The sequence below is a fragment of the Stegostoma tigrinum genome, chromosome 9, assembly GCF_030684315.1.
Source record: "Stegostoma tigrinum isolate sSteTig4 chromosome 9, sSteTig4.hap1, whole genome shotgun sequence".
NCBI classification, from domain to species: domain Eukaryota; kingdom Metazoa; phylum Chordata; class Chondrichthyes; order Orectolobiformes; family Stegostomatidae; genus Stegostoma; species Stegostoma tigrinum.
This window is the reverse complement of record NC_081362.1, coordinates 72,666,496-72,694,264: the sequence shown is the minus strand read 5'-3', so window position 1 is coordinate 72,694,264 and position 27,769 is coordinate 72,666,496. Positions and strand designations below refer to the sequence as shown.

General features: G+C 41.3%; 1 protein-coding gene across 1 annotated transcript in view; it reads right to left on the bottom strand.

Annotated features, from left to right (window-relative positions):
• Nucleotides 1-27,769, bottom strand: part of msh2 (mutS homolog 2 (E. coli)) — a 72,820-nt gene that overhangs the window by 30,100 nt on the left and 14,951 nt on the right. The window contains exons 7-11 of the mRNA XM_048536166.2: nucleotides 15,246-15,445; nucleotides 14,627-14,736; nucleotides 13,261-13,384; nucleotides 11,346-11,496; nucleotides 5,423-5,520 (exon numbers count right to left, since the gene is read on the bottom strand). Coding sequence (XP_048392123.1) covers nucleotides 5,423-5,520; nucleotides 11,346-11,496; nucleotides 13,261-13,384; nucleotides 14,627-14,736; nucleotides 15,246-15,445 — 683 coding nt within the window. The remainder of the gene's footprint in view (nucleotides 1-5,422; nucleotides 5,521-11,345; nucleotides 11,497-13,260; nucleotides 13,385-14,626; nucleotides 14,737-15,245; nucleotides 15,446-27,769) is intronic.

Here is a 27,769-nt window from a genome sequence, read left to right as displayed (position 1 = left end):
ACTGCTGAAGTTTTCCAGCAATTTCTAAAATCCTTCCTTAGGGAGAGAAATCAAAACTGTATGCAGCACCTTCGGTCTGTTCTTACCAAAGCTCTGCAGAACTGTAGCAAACATTCCTTATTACTGCATCCTAAATCCTCTTGAAATAAGGATCAATGTATCATTTGTCTTTCTATCTGTGCATTGTACCAGCATGTCAACTCTTAGGATGAATCTTGCAGAATGTCAATACGGAAATCGTTTAAAATAAAAACAGAAAGGACTATAGATGCTATGAATCAAAGATAAAAATAGAAATTGCTGGAAAAGCTCAGCAGGTCTGGCAACATCTGTGGAGAGGAATCAGAGTTAACATTTTTGGGTCGAATGGCACATCCTCAGAAGGGTTTTATACTAGGGTACAACATACTAACCTGATTATAGCATTCTACAGCACTGTGTATTCATTGCAATATAGTATTACACATAGAAATCTATCATTATAAAATTTTGATAACATTATTCTGCTTATTAACATCCCAGTCATTAATTTAGACTGTAGATAGCCGAGGCCCAGCACTGATCTTCACAGCACATTAGTTACCGCTGCACTCAAAAATGCCCAATTTACCCCTACGCCCTTTTGGTCAACTGAAGAATGGCCAATCTGTGTTAATACACTACATTGACACTATAAGCTCTTGATTTTGAATCATCTTTATTTTTTGGAATTCCTTTCTGAAATTGACACATCCTACATCTACTTGCTCAGAGTTGTCACAGAAGTTGTGGCAAGGCTCTCCTAGTCCTTTGTATCCATGCCGATCATCAAGCACCAATTACTGGTTATATTTTCCAGCACTTAGCCCACAGCGTTGCAGAATGCACAGCTTCAAGTGTTCACCTAAATATCGGCTAAATATAGTGATGGTTCCAGCCCCTACCACCCTTTCAAGGCAGTGAGTTCCACGTATCCACCAGCCTCTAGGTGAAAAATTCTTCCTTAAATCCCTACTAAACATCCGGCACATTACTTTAAAATCTATGGTCCCTGGTTACTACGGGGAGAGAATTCTTATCTACCCTACCTATGGCCCTCAATTTTGCACTCAGGTCTCTCCATAGCTATCTCTGTTCCAGGGACAGTGCCACAGCCTTTCTAATCTTTCTTCATTGCTGTAATGCTACACTCTGAATCTCTTTTGCACCCTCTCTCGTGCAATCACGTTGATCCAATACTGAGATAACCAGGATTGCACACAGTGCTCCAGCTCAACTGGTAACTTGCAACAAACAACTGCACCTCCCAGTCACGAACCATTTCAACTCCCCCTCCCATTCCTCAGACGACATGTCCATCGTGGGCCTCCTGCAGTGCCACAATGATGCCACCCGAAGGTTGCAGGAACAGCAACTCATATTCCGCTTGGGAACCCTGCAGCCCAATGGTATCAATGTGGACTTCACAAGTTTCAAAATCTCCCCTTGCCCTACTGCATCCCAAAACCAGCCCAGTTCGTCCCCTCCCCCCACTGCATCCCAAAACCAGTCCAGCCTGTCTCTGCTTCCCTAACCTGTTCTTCCTCTCACTCATCCCTTCCTCCCACCTCAAGCCGCAACTCCATTTTCTACCTAACACCTCATCCCGCCTCCTTGACCTGTTCATCTTCCCTGGACTGACCTATCCCCTCCCTACCTCCCCACCTATACTCTCCTCTCTACCTATCTTGTTTTCTCTCCATCTTCGGTCCGCCTCCCCCTCTCTCCCTATTTATTCCAGTTCCCTCTCCCCATCCCCCTCTCTGATGAAGGGTCTAGGCCCGAAACGTCAACTTTTGTGCTCCTGAGATGCTGCTTGGCCTGCTGTGTTCGTCCAGCTCCACACTTTGTTGTCTTGAGTTCTCCAGCATCTGCAGTTCCCATTATCAACTGGTAACTAATGTCTTGCACAATCCAATCATAACTTTCCTGCCCTTTTATTCAATTCCTCGACAAATAAAGGCAAATATCCCATATGCCTTCATAACCACCTCATCCATTGTTCCTGCTGCTTTAACGATCTGTGGACATGCAGAGGTAAATCTGATACTCTGTACTTTCTAGAGTCCTAGAATTCATCGCGTATTCTTCTTTGTAGGCAAACAGGAGGCTGGAAGAACACTGCAAGGCAGGCAGCAGCTGGAGGAAAGGGGTAGTCAATGTTTCAGGTATTACCTATTGTCAGGGCTGGATGTTGGGGTACTGAGGAAAAAGGTGGAGACAGAATGATGGCGATGGGTGCACAGGAGATAAAAGTGTCGGTCAATGGGAGGGATGAATCAGATTGGTGGTTGGGAGGGTCAGAAGGCAAAATGGAAGGGGGGGTGGATTGGAAGGGAGGCAGGAAATAGGTGGCAAGGTTATTTGAAATTGGAGAACTCAATGCTGAGTCGCTGTTCTTCAAATTTGCTTTTTGCGTCACTGTGATGCTAGAGGAGGCCGATGACAGACATTTCGGAGAGGGATTGGGACGGCGAGTCAAAAAGAGTGGTGACCGGCAAGTTAGGTTGGTTGTTATGGCCAAGTGGAGGTGCTCAGCAAAACGGTCACCGTATCTACATTTGGTCTTTCCGATGTTGAGAATACCACCTTGAAAGCACCAGATGCAACAGACTAGGTTGGAAGAGATGCAGGTAAAGTTCTGTCTCACTTGGAAGGGTTGTTTAACACCTTTAATGGAGGTGACAGAGGTGATGTGCGGGCAGGTGTTGCATCTTTTACAGTTACAGGGGATGGTACCGAGCGAATTGGAGAGGGCGGTGAGAACGGTGGCACGAAATAAGGAATGGCCCTGTAGAAGATGTTCCAGGTGTGGGGTCTAATTGGCGTAGGCAGAAGCGTATGGTGATGATATGCTGGATGTGGAGGCTGGTGGTGTGGTAAATGAGAACAAGAGAGATCCTACCTTCATTATGTTTGGGGGGGGGGGGGGGGCATGGTGGTTAAGAGCTGTGGAACGGGGATTGGAGGAGGTGCTATAGAGGGCTGTCTGGATGACAGATGGGGGAAAATGAACATTCTTTAAAAAAGATGCTCGTGAATGGAATGTCTCCTCGTCAGATCAGATGCGACGGAGACAGAGGATTTGGGGAAATGGGACAGAGTTTTTACAGGATACAAAGTGGGAGGTGGTGTAGTCAAGGCAGCTAGGGGAGTCTATGGGCTCAGAGTAAATGTCGGTAATTCTTCAATAGTTCTCCCAAACTGCACCACCTCACTTTTCAGGTTTAAATGCCTTTTCCTACTGTTCTAACCATCTGATCAGCCGGACTATATCAAACTGTAGTCTAAAGCTTTTCTCCTTGCCAGCTGCCACAGCACCAGTTTCTAAGCTGTCTGTAAAATTATTAATCAAATTTCCTATATTTGTGTCTGGATCATTAATACAGATAAATAGCAAGGGACAAAGCACTGAATCCTGTCTCTGGACACAAGCTCACAGTCATAAAAACAACTTTTGACTATTACCCTCCATTTCCTGCCACTGCCATTTTGGATCCAATGTGCCAAACTACTCTGGATCATATGAACCCTTACCAGCTTGATCAGTCTACCCACATTCTTGACTGAGGAACTTTCTAATCATCCATCATTGTGATATTCACAAACGAGTCAATTTCTGCAATGTCACATCCTCTATAACATCATTAGCAAACCCCTTACAAGGAAGTTAAGTCCTGCTATGGTTCAGGCATAACCCATATGGCTAGTACAGGTCTCACTTTCCTCTGAAACGCACTCAGTGATCCAGGAATCTAAAGCATTCCCTCCTGCAACAATTCTTCGGCCACACATTCAGCTGCTCTAACAGCGTACTATGATACTTAACAGCAGGTGACACCAGGAGTAATCTAGAAATTACAATCTTTGAGGTCATTCTTTTCAATCTGACACTAGCTCCTCAATTTTAAGAAAATTCACAGAATGAAGGCATTGCTGGTTAAGCCAGCATTTATTACCCAGCCCTATGCCCATAAAAGTCAACCACAATGCTACAAGTCTGGAGTCACATACAGCCAGACTAGGTAAAGATGGCATTTTCCTTTCCTAAAAGACATTAGTGAGCCAGATGGGTTTTCCAAACATCAACAATTGTTTCATGGTCATAATTAGATTTTTAATTCTAGATTGTTTTTATTGAATTCAAATTCCACCATCTGGCACAGTGGGATTCAAACCCAAGTCCCCAGAACATTACCTGGAGTACTGGATTAACAGTCCAGTGATAATACCATTAGGCCATTGCCTCCCCTTTATTCTCACTGCAGAGCCTTATCCCTCCTTCTACCTAGGTCATTAGTCCTGATGTGAACCACAATCCTTGACTGTTTACCTTTCCCTTTTAGGGGGTCATGTAGCAAGAGATATCCTTGACCTTGGCCCTAGGGAAGTGACAGAACCACACTGGAGTCACTTCAATGGATGCAGAATGGCCTGTCTGTATATTTCATAATTGAGTCTCCGACCAATGTTGCTCTTCGTGCAACTGGACTCTGGCTGCACACTCCAGAGAAACTGTTACTCTACCATTTCCAAACTTTTCTCAAGTGAGCCACTCTGGGGCTTTCCAGACTACTTGGTAGCCTTCATTCTTCTGACTGGTGGTCACTAATTCTTTCTCTTGTTAAGCCCTCTTTGTTAAGAAGGGTGGCCATGTCTAAAAACATGCCATCTACCTAAACTAAACCCTCATGACTGTGCACCACTGGGTGACATTCAAGCTGGTTAAACAGTGGCACTTCCTACAGATGTGGTCATCCAGACTGCCAGGCGGATCCAAGATGTACTGCACATTGCAGGCCATGCCACACATAGGACTGAACTCCCCTGCCGTACCTCACGTTCAATTACCTAACCAACATTTAGAATAAGTAGAAAATTATTTTAAACAAAAACGATATCTGGCTGCATCCATGGAAAGTAAGTAGAGTTAATGATTTGGGTCTGGTGACTCTTCTCCAGAAGGTCTTCTGTGTTTATATGTTTTGACAAATTAGCTCTCTCTTCTGCAGTAGAATTGGATGTTTTGAAAAACAGATTGTAACAGTACCAAACAGCAGCTGTGCAACAAGAATCAACTCCTAACTTCCATGATATCCCACACATTTTGTGAAACTCAGCTCAGCAACTCTAGAAGGAAGTTTGCTGTTGCTTCTCCTCTCTCAAAACTGTGTTTAGGATGAAGCCTCTCACCACTCTCTGCTCTCTTTTTAAAGCTTGCTGCTGTGTTTAGAATGATGGTCTTCAAGGGTGAAATAATGATCGATACTCTATAAGGAAGAACTACACCCTCTTCTTTCAAAATGTGGAACAATTCCATTAACATTCAAATGAACAGATCAGTAGGATCTCTCTATGTTTTCAGTTAACAACACACAGAGCAACTTGTTTCAGAACATCTTACCTGCTGAGATATTGATGATTTCTTTAACAATCACATTCTGAGCTTCTTCATACTCCTCCCTACTCTTCATGTAATCATCATTGTAGGAGGTCAACTTACTACAAGTAAGGAAAAAAAAGTTGAGCTCACATTCCACAAATTCAGCACCAGAGCAGCACATTTTAAGGATATTTCATCTTTACACTTGGCAAGCAGAGCTCAAAGCTTTTCGCCATTTGTCATGCACTGTACAATGATAATGTTATACATGATAGACCGTTCAACAATGAACCAGGATATGCTCCAGTGATATTAAGAATGGTATGTTCAGGACACAGCCTATCTATGTAGGTGTCCGGTATGTACAATCTTGATTGAGATTTAGATGAATTGTGAGAAAGGATATTTCCTAAAACAAGGAAAAGCCTTCATTTACCCTTCTGATCTTGAGCTTGTGTGATGAACTGGTGCAGGAGCGATAAGCTGAATGGTTTCCTTCTGTGATGCTATGCATGGTTATGTCATAAGGTTACGCTCTGGCTCTGCATGAACAGAATGTTCACTTCACATCTCATAACACAGTATTTGGTTTCTCAAACTATCTAATTAAATTTTAATATTCTGCAGATGAAACATTCATTAAAATTAGAGAAGTGGTTTGTGAAGTCATGCTCCAATTCTCAGCTCTGACCCCTATCTGCAAGATCAGATCTATAGCGCACAGCGGCTATGCTTTTTGATCAGTTCTCAAGTTATAGACTTTGTATTTGCAACACAGAAGGAGGCCACTCTGCTCATCATCTCAAATGCCAAAGATCTGATTACACTAATGCAATTTTCCAGCTCTTGGCCCACAGCCCATGAGGCTAAGCCAACACAAATGAACATTTAAGCACTGTTTAGATGTTGAGAGTTTCTAACTGAACAACCCTTTTCAGGCAATGTGCTCCAGACTTGGGCCACCCTCCCAGCAAAAGAATTTTCCAACTTTCCTCTTAGATTGAAACCGATGTGCACTGCAGAAAAAGCGATGTCCACTGGTTACTGATAAAGCCGCTTCTTATACGCCATATCTATACCCCTTATAATGGGGCATTATAGAATTACTTGCTGGAAAGTATAGGCATAGTTTACACCGCTATCGGAAAGAGGTAATACTGGGTGGCATTAACATGGATATTCATACCTTGCTTACTGAACTTTGTCAAAGATTATGCTGTGTCTTAGAAGCCAAGTGGATACAAGAGAAATTTGGAGGAGCATGTGCTGGTTAGAGATATGCAGAATTAGACCATGATGTCACGACGATTGGCAACCATAATAAAGTATATAGAGGAATGGAGGATAGCCATAAAGAATACAAAGAATCACAGGTAAAAATATATCCCTACTACAGTTAAACCGCAATCAGGAAAGAGGTCCTGGCTTGATTAATCTGCACACTGTTTCCCCACATTGCACTCCTCGTCTGCAGTTGTGAGGACAACCAGAATGCAAATTCCAACTCTGGCTAGGATCTGCAAATTCAGTACAGATGACAAAGCAAGGCTGGTTTGGCCAACACAGCTCCTCAATGAAAAAGTATTGAGCAACTCTTAAAATTTCATTTTACCAACACAACAGGCTGACATTCCAAGGTTTGATCTCAGTGCAATACTGCAACCGCAACTGAAGCACAAACAAATTCCAACATATTTTTTTAAAAATTCAAAAGAATCTCAACTTCCATGTACAACTCTCCTGATACATTTTAATTTTTATGGAAGCTATCAAGAAGAATTAATATTTAAGAATATCTAATGAACTTATGCACTCTGAACCTAGCATAAAGGAAAATGACTGCAGTTGCTGGAGGTACAGAAAGATTTACAAGGACGTTGCCGGGACTGGATGGTTTGTGTTACAGTGAGAGGCTGAAAAGGCTGGGGCTTTTTTTCACCTGGAGTGTCAGAGGCTGAGGCGTCACCTTATAGAGATTTATAAAATCATGATGGGCATGGATAGAGTGAATAGCCATGGCCTCTTTCCTAGGTAGGGGGAGTCCAAAACCAGACGGCAGAAGCTTAAAGTGAGAGGGGAAAGATTTAAAGACGACCTGGGGGGTAACTCTTTCACACAGACAGTCGTGGATGTATGGAACAAGCGGCCAGAGGAAATGGTGGAGGCAGGTACAATTACAACATTTAAAAGTATCTGGATGATTATATGAATAAGGAGGGTTTGGGGGCCAAATAGGACTAAGTCAGATTGGCATGTCTGATCAGTGTGGATGAGTTAGTCTGAAGGGTCTGTTTGTGCCATATGATCCTGACTCAGTCAACTCCAGGATATTGCTGCATGTGTTCCTCAGGGTGGGATCCGAAGCCCAACCATCTTTATGAACTTTATGAATAAACTCACCATCATAAGATCAGAAGTGGAAATGTTCACTGATGATTGTAGATTGCTCAGCAGTCATGCCTCCTCAGTTACTGATGCAGTCCAAGTCAAAATGCAGCAAGGCCTTGACAACAAGCAGTTCTGGGCTAATAAGTGGCCAGTAGCATTCACACCAACACAAGTGCCAGTCAATGACCATTATGAGTGAATCTAATCATTGCCCCTTAATATTAAATGAATGACATCTCTTTTGCGAAAGCCTAGAATTAATCCTAGGATTAACAATTGACTAAAAATCAAAGTGGATTAGTCATTTAAATACTATGGACATAAGAGCAGGAGAGAGGCTACGAATACAACGTGAGTAACACACCCCCTGTCTCTCCAAAGCTTATCTTAATAATCTACAAGGTGCAGGTCAAGAGTGTGATGGAATACTTCTCACTTGCCTGGAGGAGTGCAGCTCGAACAGCACAAAAGGTTTGACAACATCCAGGATGACACAGCCACTTGATTAGCACCATATCCATAACTAGTGACTTGCTCCACCTCGACACGTAGAAGCAGCAGAGTGCACCATCTACACGCTGCACTGCAACAACTCAACTTAACAAGGAACTTTATATCAACACCCTCCAAACCCACAACCACTACCATCCAGAAGGGCAACAGGAACAGACACATGGAAATATCTGCACTTCCAAGCTGCCCTCCAAGCCAAACACCATACTTATCTGGAAATATATTGTCATTCATTTGCTGGGTCTAACTTCTGGAACTCCATCCCTAACCACATTGTAGGGGGATACCTAACCCAACTGCTGTGCAGTGGTTCAAGTTAACAGCTTACCACTAACTTCTCATGAGGAACAAGGATGGGAAATAAATACTGGACCATGAAAAGCCTACATTCCCCGAATGAAAAGAAAGAAAAATGCACCATGTTTGATGCCGTATTATGCACATTTCGATTCAAAGTCAATATTCCTAAAACAAAAGGAAAGAGAAGATCTGGATTCACATTAAGTACAAGTGGCTTGAAAAATAATTATTATATTTCATTGCTCGGCGCAATATATAGACCATCAGCCAGCAGGAAGGACGTAGAGGAACACATCTGCAAGGAAATGAGAGAGATGTGCAGACATTATAGAATGGTTATGACTGGGGAATTTACTTAGCTGCATAATCAACTGGAGGTATGTAAGTGTAAGAAGCAGCAAAGGACAAATGTTCTTAGACTGTGTTCAGGACAGTTTTCCATATCAGTACATGCCCAATACATCAAGAAAAGACCTGATCCTTGGGAGCGAGATGGGCCAAGTAGATCAAGTGAAAGTGAGCTGAACATTTAGGGGTCAGTGATCATTGAATCATGAAGTTCGAGATGATGGTAGAAAATAACATTGATCAATCTAGGGTAGAATGTTACACCGGTGGAGAGCTGGCTACAATAATAGCAAGACTTGAACCAAAATGCTGGCATAACAAACTGTAGCTGACCAGGCTATCTTCAAAGAGGTGGGGATTTGGATGCAGGTAAATTCCCTCCATAGGGAAAGGCAGGACAAATCAATCCTGAGTTTCCTACATGGTAAAGAATATAGAAACTGAGTTAAAGAAGTAAAAGTGTGCTTACAACATGTCAGATGGTAAATGCAGTTGAGGACCAAGCCAAATAGAGAAGATTCATAAGGTGTAAAAAGGCAGAATCAAGAAGCAAAGAGGGATTGTGAAGTAATACTGACAGCTAATATAAAAGAAAATTTGAAGTCTTCTTTAAATGCATCAATAGTGAAGAAGTGCAAAAGGCATAGGGCTAATCAGGGACCAAAAACAGGATGTACACTTGGAAAGCAAAACACTTGGTTGAGGCATTAAATTAAAATTTTGCATCTGTCCTTACATATCAGGCTGTGACAGAGCAGCAAACTCAGTCACAAGAAGGGTTTAAGGCTGATAAGGTGGTGGTATTGGATAAGCCATCAGTTTTAAAGCTGACAAGGAAACTGGGTAGATGAGACGCATCCAAGGATATTGCAGGAAATCAGAAGTGGAAATTGCAGGGGCATGGGCAATTATCTTTTAATCTTCTCTAGATTCAGGGGTGATGCCATATGATTGGAAGGTCACAAACGTACATCTTTGATGAGAATAGATGGAAAAGATCAGCCCCACAATCGGAGACCAGTCAGTTTAATTTTACTAGTAGGGAAACTTCCGGAAACAATTGTTTGGAACAGAATTAATAGTCACATGGAAAAATCCAGATTGATCTGGAAGAGTCAGCACTGATTTATGAAACAGTGTCTAACTGACTTGGATTTTTATAAATTAGTAAGAGAGCGAATGAGGTGAAGGTTATTGACATGATGTACATGAACTTAATTTTTAAAAAAGGTATGCGATACAGTGACCTCAAGGAATAGTAGCAATGTAGATACAAAATTGGTCTAAGAATAGGAAACAGCATATTGGGTTAATGGATATAATTTTTGGTTAGAAGGTTTACAGTGGAGTTTAGCAGTCAGTTTTGGGAGTCTTTTCCTGATTGTGTACAAATGATTAGGTTCTTGGGATGCAGGAGACAATTTCAAATTTTGCTGATGGCACAAAACTTGGGAAAATTATAAATTGAGAATAAGACAGTATAGAACTTCGAAGGATGTTGACATGTTGGTGGAATGGGCTCATTGGTGGCAAATCAACTTCATTTGAGGTGGGTGAGGACAGAAAGAGTGCTAGATGATGTACATTGGTACAAAGAACAGGAGACTGTACAAAATAAGGGGTTCTGTTCTAAAAGGGTGTGTAGCAGCACAGGGATTTGAGTATTAATAAAGAAAATTATCCTTTGCTTCATAAAATTGGACATAAAGAACAAGAACAGGAAGGTTATGAAGAACTTATTTAGTGCACTAATTAAAACTCAGCTGAAAAACTGCACTACAGAAAAGACATGAATGTATTGGACAGTGTGCAGAGGTTTAGGGTAATGTTCCTGGAGAAGTTGAAAGGTGAAGTTTAAAAGATGTGATACTAGTCTTCAAAAATCAATGAGGAGTCTGGACAGGTCAGCTCTGATGAAGAGTCATCTAGACTCAAAACGTTAACTGGCCCTCTTGCCTGACCCACTGTGATCTCCGGCACATTTTGTTCTCAGGGGTCTGGTCGGAGTAGAAACAGAGAAACTGGTCCGGCTCAAAGAGATCAAAAACCAGAGGACACAAAGTTCTAGAGTTCTGCAAATGGGTGATGAGAAAAAGCCTTTTTTAAACACAGCAGCAAGTTGTTTGGGTCACAAATGTATGGCCTGCAAGTGTGACAGAGCCAGATTCAACTGAAGTATTTGAAGGGGCATTGAACTATTATTTAAATAGAAAAAAAAAGTGTGGGTTTAAAGGCAAAAGGAAGGAAATTGGGACCAGGTTAAAGTACGCAGGGAGCCAGTACAGACATGATGGTATAATGACGTCTTTCTGTACTAACAATTCTGTGACCCTGTGCGCCATCCAAGCTACTGACTATGGCAACAGCAAGGGATTTAAAAGTAAAACATTTTAACCTGTTAGTGAATCGAACTCCATTCTTCTGAATATCTATGGTGTTAAACTTCTTATTGTTACGAAGAGCCTTTTCCTCCTTGCAAGTGACACGGAAATAATAGCCCAACTGAGCATTTGACTCCAGTTTCACACTCTTGCCAGCTTCAAGACCTGTAGATAAATCAATAAGGCAATTTGAAAAAAAAAACCCACATAGTTAATTACAAAGTATCTTTCCTTTTATTTTCCTACTCCTATTTGCTCCCATAGACATTTTCTTCAATAATGCACACTTATTAACTCTCACTGACATTACCAGTTTTTTAAAAAATATCATACGCGGGAAGTGGCTGTTGCTCGTAAGGCCAGCATTTATTGCCCACCCTTAATTTCCCGGTGGGGAGTTAAGAATCAACCACATTACCATTTAATCTAATCAAGTAGAGTCAGCATGGCTTCATGAAAGGGAATGAAGTCTAATTTATTAGAGATTTTCAAGAAAATTTTAACAAGCGTAGAATGAGGGGACAAGATGTGCTGTGTTTGGACTTCCAGAAGGGTTCTGAAGAGGTACTTCACGAAAGTTCAAGTCGTGATTTGGGAGGCAGTACATTGGCATGGATAAAGAATTGGTTAATAGGCAGCCAATTGAATGGGGATAAGGGACTTTTTTCAGGTTAGCAACCTGTAACTGATAGGGTTTCCAGAAGGATCAGTGCTCAGATCACAACTGTTGACAGGACATGTTACTGACCTTGGGTGGAAGGAAGTGAATGTACTGTAGTCAAATTTGCAAAAGACACAAAATAGGTGGAAAGGCAAGTTACAAGAGAGATACAAACAGTTCAGAGACAGATAATTGTTAGGTTAAGTAAGTGGGTAAGAAACTGGCATGTGTGAAAATGTGACATTGTTCATTTTGGAAGGGAGAACAAAAACAACAGAAAAACTGCAAAGGGACTTGGGGTACTTGCAGACAAAACACAGCAAGATAGTACACAGATGGAACAGGAAATCAGGAACACGAACAGAATATTGGCCTTTATTCCAAAGGTGTTGGGCTATAAAAGAGTAGGGAGCTCTTATCAGTAGCTGTGCAAGGTGAAGGGGAGACGACATGTGGAGTATTGAGAGCAGTTTTGGTCACTTTCATTAAAGAAAGATATTGTTTCACTGGATGCAGTTTAGAAACTATTCAGTAGGATGATCCTTGGAATGGATGGATTGTTTTAAGAACATAGGTAAAACAGACTGGGACCCTAGTCACTGGAGTTTAAAAGAATGTGATCTCATTGAAATATATAGGGGTTTGACAGAATAAATACTGAGAGGATGCTTCCCCTCATGGCAGAGTCCACGAGGGTGTAGTCTCAGAATAAAAAGGAACATCAATTTAAGACTTAGATGAGGAGGAATTTCTTCTAGCAAAGGGCTGGGTGTCAGTTGAACTCCTTGTCACAGACAGCTCTGGAGGTATATTTAAAACCCAAATTTCCCTATCAGTGGGGAATTCAAGGGTTACAAGGAATATGCAGGAAAAGTGGAAATGAGGAATGTTAAGTCAGCCATGATCTTGTTGAATGTGGAGAAAGCTTGAGGGGCCAAACAGCCTACTCCCATTTCTATTTCTTATAGTCTATGGATCTGGAGTCACATGCAGGACAGTCCTGGTAAAGCTGACAGATTTCTTTTCCTAAAAAGGACATTAGTGAATCAGACGGGTTTTCCTGACAATCAACAATGGTTTCACAGTCATCACGTTAGACGCTCAATTCCAGATTTTCATTTGTATTCAGAATGTATCATCTGCAATGGTAGGATTCGAAATGTGGATCTCCAAAACTTTACATGGGTCCCTGGATTAACAGTCTAATAACTATACCAATAGGCCATCACCACCTAATAGCACAGGTTTATCTCAAATCTATTTCATACCTAGCTCCCTGGCAGCTTGGTTGAGTGTTGACTGCATACTTTTCTCCAGTTTATCCATCTTCTCTCTCAGTTCAGTTAGGTTTGGGTCAAAGGATGGCTTCACTAGGAACTCATGGTTTTCCACCTGTCAAATCAAGTCATTGATTTAAGGTTGAGATAGCTGCATCAACTCTCAATCTCTACTTTTTTGCAAAGAGAGATTGGACGACACATGTGAGCTAAAATTTGGCTCTCCCTTTCTATTGTAACTGGACACGGGAAGGAAGTCATAAAAATTAAACAAGTGCACAAAACTGGAACTGACGGCGACCAAAAAGTAATTATCTATAAAACAACAAAAGGGATGTATATATTTGAATAAAGCCTTCTATAACCTGAAAGCATCCAGTGTCTCATAGTCAATGAAGTTTTTCTGAAGTTTAGTCACTGCTAGGTAGTAGAATCAGAAACATATCCTGACAAATCATTTAACAATGATAATAGGAACTGCAGATGCTGGAGAATCCAAGATAACAAGGTGTAGAGATGAATGAATATATCAGGCCAAACAGCATCATAGGAGCAGGAAGGCTGACGTTTTGGGCCTAGACCCTTCAGAAATCTGAAACATCAGCATTCCTGCTCCTATAATGCTGCTTGGCCAGCTGTGTTCATCCAGCTCTACATCTTGTTATCTTACATCATTTGACAAGTGATTTGCTTTTCTGTATTTTGCGGAATTCATCATTAAACAATCACTTTCGTACCAGTAAAGGCAGTGCTAATCATGAATCTCACTGCATGATTTTACAAAAGGCAAACAACAGAGCCCAACAGTCTACCTGGAGCAAGTACTTTTCTAACTATTTTGTTTTTCCTGTCCAAATAAATCTTTATCTATCATACTGCCCTGGGAATGGCCCTCAGATGCTCAAAGCAATTCCTGGTCAAACAGCAAGTGCAGCTTCAGCCCCTTATAATGCGTTACATACAGCTTCTCTGCTGGTCCAGGGGTATAGCCATCAGCACAACAGCCAAACAACAAACTGAATTACACTGAATATCCTAAGTTTATGTTTCCCAGATATAGTGCAAAACTAAAAATATGAGCTCTTTCCACTTTCTGATCATTTATAAGGAATTTAAAGTCTCTCCAAATTTCAATTTAAATTAGTTGCCACATAGAATGTTGTGAAAAATACTGGAAAACAAAATCAAATTCCTTATTTGCCTGTCAGCTAACACTAGAATCGGAAATTATCAAGAGGTGATATGTCTAAACTTCTCCCTTTCTTTAGCTCACAAAGTGTCTCACTCTCATTTGACAAACCCAATTCAAACCTTAAAAAGAACCTCATACATTAACTGTCTCAATATAACCACTTACTTGATTCAGGTCTAATGTCGTCTCAATCAATTCCTGAAACTTGCCAAAGTCTGAGATAAGGTCAGTCAATGGGGAAATAAATACAGCTTTCAATAACATCGTGTGTACTCCTGTGAAAATAAATCAGTGTTCGTCACATTAGACAAGCTCTGAGTTTCTTACTGGCTGGTTAGAGGTCAAGATTGTCCCTAAAATTCTCTAATTGCCCTTCCACTTGCACACCTGCTTGCCCCAACCTCTCTACAATGGTGGGTGACTGTTACATATGCTGGAGCTGGGCAAGTTCCAGCTCAGCCAATTGTCCTCACCTCAAGTAAAGCGCTTTGGCTGCTTCTCACCCAATCTCAATTTTGGGGTTGACGGGATGAGTTCAAGGCAAAGTGAAGACCTGGCAGGTCAACTTGCTCAGGCCTTAGCCAGGAAGACAGAAGAGCCTCCTGCAGGAACTCCTATGTGCATCGAGTGGTCCTCTAATAGAGCTCAATTTTCAGCAGGATTTTAAATTAAAGATTACACTTCATTGCTCCGAAATTGTTTCAGGGACATCAAAACAAAACACAAGCCAACACCTTTTGGAAAAATGTGCTGAACGCAAGGGAACTTTGATGTTATTTCTTACCTTCATATCTATCCAACACTTGCACCACATTTGGGAGATGAATGACAGCCTGATAAATCCGATAGCAGTCCTGTAGAGTTGCTGCTTGGCGCTGGAACTTCTTTGCCAAGCGGTTAAGGTCAGGAAATCGGCGAAGCAGATCCTCCTGTAAGCTCTGCCGTAATTCAGTGTCGTCCACAAAAGCCTCAACCAGGTTCAATCTTTTCAGGGAAACAAGAAGTTATCATCATTTGCTTTTAAGAAAATCTCTAAACTGCTCAACAACGTTTTTGGTTTTAATTAAAAGTTCAGAGTGGAGGGACAAATAGGACGCAAAGCTGTGGAATGAAGCACAAATGAGTGTCACCAGTTAGAGATGACAGGTAGTGGTACTGCCTTAGTCTGTCCAATTCCTTATTTAAACTGCTTCTCTGTAGAAAATCCCAAAGGCCAGATACCAGATCTGGAAGGGCAGACAGGATTAGGAAAGGAAAGATTTCCTTGGTTCGTAGATAACAAAGTGTTGAGCTGAATGAACACAGCAGGTCAGGTAGTATCTTAGGAGCACAAAAGCTCATGTTTTGGGCCTAGACCCTTCTGGCCCAAAATGTCAGCATTCATGCTCCTAAGATGCTGCCTGACCTGCTGTGTTCATCCAGCTCCACACTGTGTTATCTTGGATTCTCCAGCATCTGCAGTTCCCATTATCTCTCTTTCCTTGGTTCCTGTCACACAGTTCCATTACTTTAAAATCACACAAAATTAATGTGTTTGATTCATTTGGTCACAGCAGAAGCAAGGCAAGAACCTGGAACCATGCTGGCTGGGCTCTGTATCAGTTTGATTTCTGGCCTAATCCGAGGAGCCAAAATCGGAGGAACTCAGACAAAGGGGTAAAACTGATGCAAGGAATAGCCCTCACTTCCCTCTACTTTGGAGCTTCCTGACCAAAACCAAAAAATCAATGAATTATTTTCTCAAAATCAAAGTTGTATTTGTTCAGCACTTTTCAGAACTGCAAGGCGCCCCAAATATTCTCAGCCAATCATGCTTTTTAGGAACTAAGATAATGACGAGAATTATTCTGCATAACTATAAGTAACAACTATAACTTAAAGAAAAAGATTCTACTTTAGCATGTTACATTCACTGATCAAATCCTTCCATTCTGCTGTCTTCAAACTTGGCATTACATCAGCCATGAATTGCACTCCTGCCACCCCATGGCTATCAGAGTCTATTGCAGGCAAAAATATAAAAGACATCTCACAGAAGTTTATATATTTTCCTCTTCCCCTCCCCTTTTAAAAGGTCGTTATGTTCTAATTGTACCCTGTCTTTTACAATGATGCTACTACACTGTAAAAGAGGCTGTACATTAGCCTCTTCTTCTTAATGTGAGTATTCAGAGTTCTAACTAGCAATTAAAAGGGAATGAAGACATACTCATCGCATTTCTGCTTTCATTTAGACACTATACATTTTTCTGTCATTCCTGCATACTGACATTTTTTTCATTCATGAATGAGAATGGCAATGGCTCGGGGATCATTTATTGTCAATCCCTAATTACCCTTGAGTTGGAGGTAGTGCGCTGCTTTCTAGAACTGCTGCAGTCCATTTGGTTTAGGTACAGCCATGGTTTGTTAGGAAGGGAGTCCCCTTTAGCCCAGGGACAGTGATATGTGTCCAAGACAGGATGGTGAGTGACCACAAGACCATAAGAATTAGAAACAGGAGTAGGCCAGGCTCTTTCCTGCGTTTTCCCCATAACCCTACTGATCAAGAATCTACCTATCTCGGTCTTAAAAATACACACAGGGGCTGCCCCACAGCTTTCTGTAGCAGGGAGCTCCAAAGTCTTACAACCCTCTGACAGAAGAAATTCCTGCTCATCAGTCTTAAATTGCCACCCCTCTATTCTGAGATTATACCCTCTGGTCCCAGAGTCTCACACAAGGATATACATCCTCTAAGTATTTACCCTGAGGTTGCTGACACGCTTGCCGAGCCAGTGGATTTGATTGCAAATATTTTGTCACCCTGCTAGGTAACATAATCAGGGTGCCTCCAGTGAAGCGTTGGTGTTCTGTCCCAATTGTTATTTACACACCTCAGTTTGCTGGGGTGTTTGATACCACAACAAACTGAAGCATATGAATAACACGCAGGACAGAACACCGACACTTCACCGGAGGCACGCTGACGATGTTACCTAGTAGCGTGATGAATTGTTTGCAACCAAACCTACCGGATCGATGCGCATGTCTACAACTCATCCACAACCCAAGCTACAAATCTTTGAAAACTTAAAGTGCTTGACAGCGTAAATACTTGAAGAATCCTATATGTTTCAATGTGATTTCACTCTTGTAAACTTCAGGGAGTAGGGCCCTATTTATCTCTATTTAGCCTTTACTCATAAGACAATCCCTCCGTACAGAGATCATCCCAGTGAACATTCTCTGACCTGCCTCCAATGAAATGATCTTTCCTTAAATAAAGAGTCCAAACCTCCTCATAGTCCTTCCAATGTGGTCCTACCTGCACCTTGTAAAGTTGCAGTAAGACTTCCCTACTCTTGTACTCCAATGCCCATAAAATAAGTGTGCATATTCCATTAGCCTTCCTGATTACCTCTTGCACCTGTTTGCCAGCTTTATGATTCACGTACAAGTACACCAAAGACATTTTGTTCTGCAGTCTTTTTCTCCCCCCATTTAAATACTGTTCTCTCTCCCAAAATGAACTTCTCATCTGGCCACGTTATACTCCATTTGCCAACTTTTTAAACTCACTAACTTAACCTATCAATCAATCTCTCTCTAAACTGCTTACATCCCTCTTACAACTTGCCTTTCCACCTATAACTGTGTCAGCAGTCAAACTGGCTAAAGTCACTTGCTTCCTTCCTCCAAGTCATTAATATATATTGTGAACAGTTGTGGTCCCAACAGAGATCCCTGAGGAACTCCATTGGTTACATGTTGCCAACTTGAAAAAGAATCTTAGTTGTTTTTTCGCTCATGTCCCACCCATATAGATGGGCATACGGGTTTCTTGCAACGAGCTGTATGAGAAAATAAATTCTAAAATCTGATTGCTAAAGACTTCAGGCTATTACGTCCTTTTGCTTCCCACTGAGAATGCTCAGAAAGCATAGTGACAATTATACCAACGGCCTGATCTAAGCAAAGGACTGCTCTCTAACCTTTTGCTCCTCAACACCTCTGCTTTTCTGGATAAAAAGGGGTGTATTCCAAACCAGCTGGACAACAACAACCCCTGCTTCTTCAAGAAGATATTGGAATTTAAACAATATCATTAAAAAATTCTAAGTTGTGGCCAGCAGAGAGCAGTAGGGTCCTTTTCTACAAATTTTACAATCTTCCATTTTGAAAGAATCTAGTCTTCAACTAAAAACAATGAACTGCATTTCTAGAACAAATTTACCTTCACTATATAAAATATCTTGAGGCATTTATCTACAGACTTGTGGAAAAATTGATTTCACAAATAAGTGAGGAAACATGATACGTATGTGTTGTTTTGACAAAATGGCAAGAATTCTAGCACTAGCTACAACAGCTAACACTACCAAACTAAAAAATTAAGCTTGCTGCAGTACAGGTCACAAGAAGAAAAAGGTTGCGGGCACATTAAAGTTAGCTAGTACAATGTGTAAAATGGATAGTCACAAGCAACTCCGCAGAGATACACAAAAAAATGAGTAAGGATGCAGTAATTTTCATACAGTTTTGAAGAAGCCAGCTTTCTCGATTAATTAAGTCAGAACTCTCCTGTTTGTATGGAGGTGTGGGGGAGACACGTTAAGGGAGTGGGAACTCTATTTCAGTGGATAACTGGGAAGAGGTTGGCAGTGTTCACGTGTCCTAATATGCAACATTGTGTAGTTAAGTGTTACTTTTATTGGATTTCAACTAGCTTTAAAAGTGCTTTTGCTGCATATAATTTTACAAGTTGCTTGAATCCTTGTTCCAAGAGTTGAATAAAGGCCTATGAACATTTCTGTAACTATTAGCCCTTTGTCTTTTGAGATTATATTTTAAACCAAACCAACTGTATATCCTGAGGGCTCTTGTGACACAGTGGTAATATCCTACCTTTAGGCTCGACATCTGGGTTTGTCCTACCCGTTCTAGAGGTGTGCCATTACATGTGCAAACAGATTAAGGATACTCAGGTCAAGGAGGTGGTGGTGGTGCAGAGGTAACATCACTGGGCTAGTAGTATTATCACTGGACCATTAATCCGGAGACCCAGATAACATTCTGGGGACCCGGGTTCAAATCCCACCATGGCAGATGGTGGAATTTGAATTCAATAAATATCTGGAATTAAGAGTCTAGTGACGACTGTGAATCTGGTTCACTAATGTCCTTTAGGGAAGGAAACTGCCGTCCTTACCTGGTGTGGCCTATATTTGACTCCAGACCCACAGCAACTGCTTTCTGGGCAATAAATGCTGCCTACTCAGTGATCCCCTCATCCCGTGAATGAATAAAGAAATCCCATTCTGAAAGGCTAACATTTCACCATTTCCATGCAAATGGTGAAATCTGCATTCAAGAGAGCTCTTTTTAAACAATGGTAGTGTCCCTACTCCTGGAAAAGGAAGCCTACCTCCTTAAAAGATGTGGCATAGCATGTCTGATAAGGTTAATTAATGATATCTAAAACTTTATGGAAAGACACATTGTGCAGCGTGGAGGACAATCTGCTTTCACCTCACCAATCTGCCAAAAAAGACCTTACAAAATACATGTGATAACAGGGTGAAGAGCTGGATGAACACAGCAGGGTAAGCAGCAGAGGATTAGGAAGGCTGACATTTTGGGCCGAGACCCTTCTCCATTTCTGCCCAAAAGGTCAGCCTTCCTGCTCCTCTGATGCTGCTTGGTCTGCTGTGTTCATCCAGCTCTACACCTTGTTATCTCAGATTCTCCAGCATCTGCAGTTGCTACTATCTCTGCAAAATACATGTTGCAGGCAAAGCTACATTGTCCTACTTAACACAATGCATAAGCTTGATCTTCACGTGGATTAGTCCAAAAATGCGTATTTGCAGCAAAATAACACAATAGCAAAAGGGTCATAAAAGCAGTCATGTTTGTGATTATATTGTCTAAGAACAACAGAGAATGCAGGGGAGAAAAAATAAAATTAAATCATGTTGCATGCATGCAGCATCTGCTCGATCCTGATACTAACTGACTCCCAGAGAGGCTATTGACAAGATAACTATTGTCGTGTTATGTTTCTTCAGTCATCTTCCAGAAAATAATGAAGCATTGTTCATTAATGAGTAATAAGTGATTTATTTATTGTTACACATATCTTGAAGATACAGTGACAAGTGTTTTATCGCCAATTTCAGTGCCATTTTGAGGTACAATAAGGATAAAAATAAATTGCTTAAGTCAGAGTTCATCATCAAATTGGGGTCTCAAGCACAGCGAAAGAGGTTCTTCAACGTCTTTGTGAGGTGTTCCAGTTCTCAATGTTCCACTCTGCGAAGAGCAACAACATGCCAACAACAGAGTCCCTGGCTCTATTGCCACTGCCACCTTGCCTACACCACTAAACAGGCCAGTAACCTACAAGGTCCACAAATTGTCTCTTTACTGGAAGACCCTGCCCAAAACCTGGCCTCTCAGGCTTCTTACAAGGACCTCCCTCCAGTGTGAAAAAGTGAAATTCCCTATTTAACAAGTATATACATCAAATACCAATATGCATACCTAAACCCTAAAACTACCAAGTATCTCTTAACCCCCATAAGAAATGGGAGACACCTAATCCTGGGGCCCAATTTTGGAGGTTCACATGGTCTCATTCTTTCACTGCCCTCCCCCACAACATAATCACACAATATCACTCCTTGCCCCTGAAATAAAAGAAATGCAAACAACTTCCAAAAAACCTGAAAGCCAGGTGCAAAAGAGAAAGCTTCACAAAATTTGAATATGCTCTCTTGAAGCCACACGAGAAAAATACAGCTAAATTGAACTGTTCCAACACATGCAGGGCCCTTACAATTACACATCAAAACTGATTTGGATGGAATGAGTCTCAAAATTCAGGTCTACAGAAAACAAGAAAATAAACAACATCATGGTAAGGAGACATTAAGCATGCTCCTCATGAAGCTTTTGGGTAAGCAGGACACCACAAAATGTGCAACACAGGGCAACGTTGAAGTGGTCGTGGTGGGGCAGGGAGAACATGGTTGGGAGGAGGAGCCAACACAAAACAGCTGCTTACTGTCAATAATGGCAAAACAAAAATGGAAAACAACATTCAAACAAGTGTGCCAAAAGTCGCTTCACAACTACACTACCAGTTCAAAAAGAGCACTACATGGTCAGTTTCCAAAATTAAGAATTAATAGCAGCCTTGAAGAGGGCATGCCAACTCAAAAATAGTTACTGTTTAACTATATTAACAGTAGAATATATGGGGAAAGCATCCACACCTAAAGATCTCATTTGCCCAAACCACAAAGTAAAATCCAGATCTTGTGACTATTTCAGATTGCACCTAAAGGAATACAATTCCTAGCCTTCCTGCATAAAAGGTGGAGGCACCTAACTTCTGGTCAATGCAAAGTTATCAACTTAAATCAGAACGGCACAAGGAGATACTGAAATTAGCTTCCACCTGCAAGGTTAGTGAGGGTAAAACTGACAAAAGAAGGAAACAAAAAAAATGTCTAAAGACATCTTGTGACCTTTGGAAAGATATGCTGGACAGAGGGATAAACCGTTCTTTTAAAAACAAACACAGGAATGAACATGTCCAAAACAACTTGGTATAATTAAGGCCAGGCATTTAGTTTGTCCAACAGAGTATTTCTAACTCTGACCACTCAGGGTTGCATCTAGGGAAAACACTGAGCTATGCAACTGTGTGAGGTTCTGATAGTGATGGTGAGAAAGACAGGAGCAAGTTGTGATGATTCAAACACCACACGAAGCATGCATATTTGCTTTAATTATTTCATATTCCATTTGCCAACTTCAGCACATCCAAAATCCTGATGAATGTGTCCTGATATGCATCAAGTCCCCGCTTTACTTATTAATTTACCCCGACAGGCAACTCCTTCATTTTAAAATTCTCATCTTCGTGGTCAAATTTCCTCATGGCATTGTTTTGCCTACCTCCAACATCATTCAGTCACACACTCCTTAGATTTCTGCATTGCTCCATTTTTGGCCTCCTTGACATGCCTCCATCAATTTCCCCACCAGTTGAGTCCAAGCTTTTAGCTAGTTAGGTCTCAAAGTCTTGAAATTTTCTATTCAACATCTCTTGCCACCTTTAAGATCATACATGACCGAGCTTTCAGAGACACTTTGAAGTCTGCTTCTTTTGCTCAGTTTTTGTCTGATTATGCTTCTGTAAAGCATGGGATATTTCAGTAGCATAAAAGTGCTAAGCCAACCTATGTGGGTGTTGCTGTAGAAAAGTCAGGCTCAGTGCCAGTATACAGCTAGTTTCCTTACTACAGCCAAGGGAAAACCACAATTTAAAAGAAAGAGATCCCAGCCTTTGCAGTTACTGGTTTTCAGATCAGAAGCCAAAAGCAGATCTTGTTTACAATGATTCGCTCGGAGTTAGTGTTGATATTTTGGAAACAACCTGTTAGGAATCCAGTGTTTAGGAGAATCCGAGAGAGTATTTGGTTAAGGCTGCAAAGGAAGATTTTACAAGTATTTGCTGAAACTTGCAAGCTCACCACAGTAATCCCACCAAAGTAGGTATCCAAACCCACCGAAAATGCCCAACCCTTCAGTCAAATTGCAGCAACAGAAACCTGTTTGAACTGGTTTGAATGGGAGTGTCTATTTAAATAGGCTCAAAGACCTAAGGCAATGTGTGCTCTACATGAATGATTACAGGAACATTCTTAGTTCTGATGAATTAACTTTTAAAACATTTTTCAGTCAAAAAGAGAGATAAAATTTGTACCAAAGACTTACAACCACATAGAACTTCTCCACTAAAAGAAACAAAACTGCTGTTACAGTTTATAGTAGGAACTGCTGATGCTGGAGAATCTGGGATAACACGGTGTGAAGCTGGATGAACACAGCAGGCCAAGCAGCATCAGAGGAGCAGGAAAGTTTGACATTTCGGGTCGAGACCCTTCTTCAGAAATGGGAGGGGAAGGGGATTCTGAAATAAATAGGGAGACTGGAGGCGGCGGATAGAAAATGGACAAAGGAGAAGACAGGGTGAGAGGAGACAGACAGGTCAAAGAGGCGGGGTTGGAGGCAGTGAAGGTGAATGTAGGTGGGGAGTTAGGGAGGGGATAGGTCAGTCCAGGGAGGACGGACAGGTCAAGGAGGCGGGATGTGGTTAGTGGGTAGGAGATGGGGCTTGAGGTGGGAGGAATGGTTTGGGAGGGGGGGACTAGCTGGGTTGGTTTTGGAATGTGGTCAGGGGAGGGGAGATTTTGAAGCTTGTGAAGTCCACATTGATACCCTTGGGCTGCAGGATTCCCAAGCAAAATATTATATGCTGTTCTTGCATCTTGCGGGTGGTTCCACTGTGGCAATGCAGGAGGCCCAGGATGGACATGTCATCTGAGGAGGGGTGGGGGAGTTGAAATGGTTCGCGCCAGGGAGGTGTAGTTGTTTGTTGCGAACTGAGCGTAGATGTTTCGCAAAGTGGTCCCCAAGCCTCCGCTTGGTTTCCCCGATGTAGAGGAGGCCACAACGGGAACAGTGGATACAGTAAAAAGGCTGGCTCCAACCCCGCCTCTTCGACCTGTCTGTCTCCTCTCACCTTCCCTTCTCCTTTGTCCATCTTCTATCCGCCTCCTCCGGTCTCCCTATTTATCCCCTTCCCCTCCCCCATTTCTGAAGAAGGGTCTCGACCCAAAACTTCAAGCTTTCCTGCTCCTCTGATGCTGCTTGGCCTGCTATGTTCATCCAGCTTCACACCGTGTTATCTCTGTTGTTACAGTTTCTCCAAATCTTCATGTCACTGCTCATTTGTTTCTTTTTGAAAAGTGCTTTAAAGCATTATCATACCTTCCTCTTTGGCAAAACAACAATATATACAGAAAACAGGAACAGACAAAAAACCAAGGCAGACCAGTACGTAATCCAAAGGGGAAGCTGAACCATCAGCAGCTGGATAACGGAATCAGAAAAAGAAACAATCCCCTAGTACGTGCTTAGTTAATGATCCTCCAGGTTAGGCAGTAGTTGCAGCCTTTCAAGTGGCCTAAACAATCTGAGGTGGGAGGAGACAAGCAGAATAGACAAGTTCTTACTTATAAGTCTCTAACTTATTTTTACAGAGAAACTACACATGCAGCAGATGCACACCAGCCATCAATTAAAGTTTTGGTATAAATGGGACGAGGTTGGGTTTGGGTATCATCAACTGAATTTCTCAATACTCCTCCATAACCAAAGTGTAAATGGAGGGTAGGTGGAGTTACATGTCAGTGTTAGAACTGAAAGCCCCTTTAAAGGGTAAAGTTGAAAACAGCTACAGATTTCACAGAGCAGGTGACATTCACGGGATCTGTATTTGAAGAGGGTTCTATCTGCTGAAATAGCTCAGTTATGAAAACAACAGCATAAGGATTTAAGGACCCTTGTTCAATCCTGGTTTCGGTAAAATAAGCAAAACATTTCAATTTGAGTTTTTTTTTAAACAGCTCCATATTAGTATAGTGGTTAGCACCGCTGCCTGTAAGACTGGGTTCAACTCAAGGGGACTCTTGTGATGCATTGCTAGATTACCTACCCCCAAACCAGGAGGCTTGGGTTCAAGACCCACCTGTTCCAAAGGTTTGTAATATCATCTCTGAACTGGTTGATTAGAAGATATCCAAGTTTGCAGAGTGCAGAATGTCTTATTTCCCCCTCCAACTCCATTTTAATTTATTCTGCTCCCCACTCCCTATCCTTCCCTTTTGTTATGCCTGATGTACAACGTTTGTACTTCGTTAACTTAGAGACACAGGTGATTTATTGGCAGCCTTATAAAAGCAGCCAGCCTCTGAACTGGGCAATTAGTTAATTGGTGGATCCATTTAGAGTCAGAGTGACACAGACCATTCAGTTGAACTTGTCCAGGCTGACCAGATATCCTAAATTAATCTAGTCCAATTTGCCACCATTTGGCCCATATCCCTCTCAACCCTTCCTACTCATGTACCTATCCAGATGCCTTTTCTTTGTTGTAATTGCACTGGCCTCTATCACTTCCTCTAGAAACTCATTCCACCTGAAGGAACTATGAACATGCACCGCAAGGTCTTTTTGTTCAGGAACACTCGCCAGGACCCCACCATAAAGTATTTTTCAAAAGGTTGGGTTCCTCATCAGTTTCCTGATGTCCTTGGAGGGGGAGCACACATACTCCACTGAATGTTTCACTACAGATGGGCACCATAGGCGTAAGATTCTTCATTATTCCCACGAATGACATTTTAATTTGAAATATTTGAAATTTTCTAATAAGTTTCCTTTCAAAATTTGTTACACTGCCACTAGTGGGCTTAACTGATTTGGAGACAGAATGAACTGCAGATGCTGAATCAGAGATAAGAGGTTGTGGAGTTGGAGGAACTCAGCAAGCCAGGCAGCAGAGGAGCAGGAAAGGTGACGTTTTGGGTTGGGACCCCTCTTCAGAAATGGCTTGACTGGATTTGTTTTGCTTAAATTGTTCTGTTTAAAAAAAAAGCAAGACCTTGATTCTTCCTTTGTAAGGGTGTGGCTTGCAGAAAAGTAAAAAGTAGAAACTGATAGTTGTGCTAAACTACCGATTTATAATGGATATTTGTAAATCTCTGCAAGTCTTTTGCTGCCTAGTTCAACACATGGGAGTCAGTCTATTAAAGAGTGATCTGATAATAACACTGACAAATCCTTTTGGCATATTTTGGCACAATCACGAGATGCTTTATCTCTTTGGCCATTATTTCTCCCATAGACACCCTAGCCAAACAATAAATTACACTCACTATAACTCAACTTCAGCAGAACTACAGGATCCCTAACTCCACTGTCCAGTAGTTATTCACTCTCTAGCAAAGCCCAACCCACAGACTGGCTCTCCAGATTGTTTTGCCTCTAAGTATCTGGACACTTGTACTACACAACTTCTACTTTCGAAACAAAAATTGCACTGAACTGATAATCCTTGAAGCTCTTCAAACCAAGACTCTAAAAGCCTCACTAAAGTGTGCGAAACCAAAACTGACTTCCAGGTATCTCATCAGTAACCTACAAGTGCATTAAAATGAAACTAAGCCATGTCTACCCCTATCGAAAAATGAAGTAATCAACTTAATTATATACTGCTTTTAGCAGTAGAAAATCAAAGATTAGCACGAGAAGTTCGACAAGCACCAAAAAAAAGACACGCACGTAAAATCAGGCACCCAAGTATAGTACTAACATGCATAAAGACAATTACACTTAGTCTAAAAGAAGCCATCATGCACTGTTTCACAGGGGCCAGGACTAACTAGTGGACAGCAGGGATGGCAGATATAAACCAAAGTGTCAGGCTTGGTCAGATGGTGAGGTGCAGTGTGAATTTGGAGCAATACAGGCAGGGGAATTCTGATCAGTAAGCACTTATGGTAACTGCTCCTTAACTCATTCAGAAGAATGTGCCAATATCTGCAATGTAAAGTGGTTTTGAATGCAATGCCTGCTATGAAGCACCATTAATGTTTTACCCTATCAAAGGTACTAAATAAATGCAAGTTGGTGGTGTTGATTATATACAAGACTCTTAATTACAAACCAATTGCTATTTTCATTATTGCTGAAATTTGAATGTGTTTACTTCCTATGAACAAGAATGTTTATAGCCTGTAACCCACAATATACAGTTTTAAACCAGAGCTATGTTCCTTTCAGGCCTCAAAGTCTCAGCTGTAAATACAGCATTATTCAGTTTAGCTGTATTTTGTTCAGGTAAAAAAAAATTTGGTCAACTTCAAGCTAAATATCACAAGAGCGGTTTTGGTGCAGCCAAAACTTAAAATATCCAACAGCACGCATGTCTTACATGTAACCACAGTTACCATCTGAACTATCTTCTAATTTCTTCAATCTCCAAAATACTAGCCCTCACAATGCTGTTATTGTACCTTGATTAAATTTGCTTTAATTCATTTTCAAAAAACAAAATTAAAAGAACAATCTCATTCCCATATTTCGTGAACATCTGCTATAGCTAAATTAAATGAATATTACACCTATTCATCCAACTCAAATCAAATCCTATTTTGGAAGAATGGGGGTTAACTGCTGACACAAGGGCCTCAACTAGCCTAAACATTGCAAGGCTTGAACTAGAGATCTAATGTTGATTATAAGTTAACAGAAAAGGAGACAGTCCAACATTACATTGCACAGCTCAATTTATCGCAGCATCGTTAAACGCTATTAATAGAAAACAGTCCTAAAATGGGAATTTGGTTGCTCGATGGATTTTACGTCAATAGCCCAAATATATTTTTCACCACATCACGACTTTCTAGG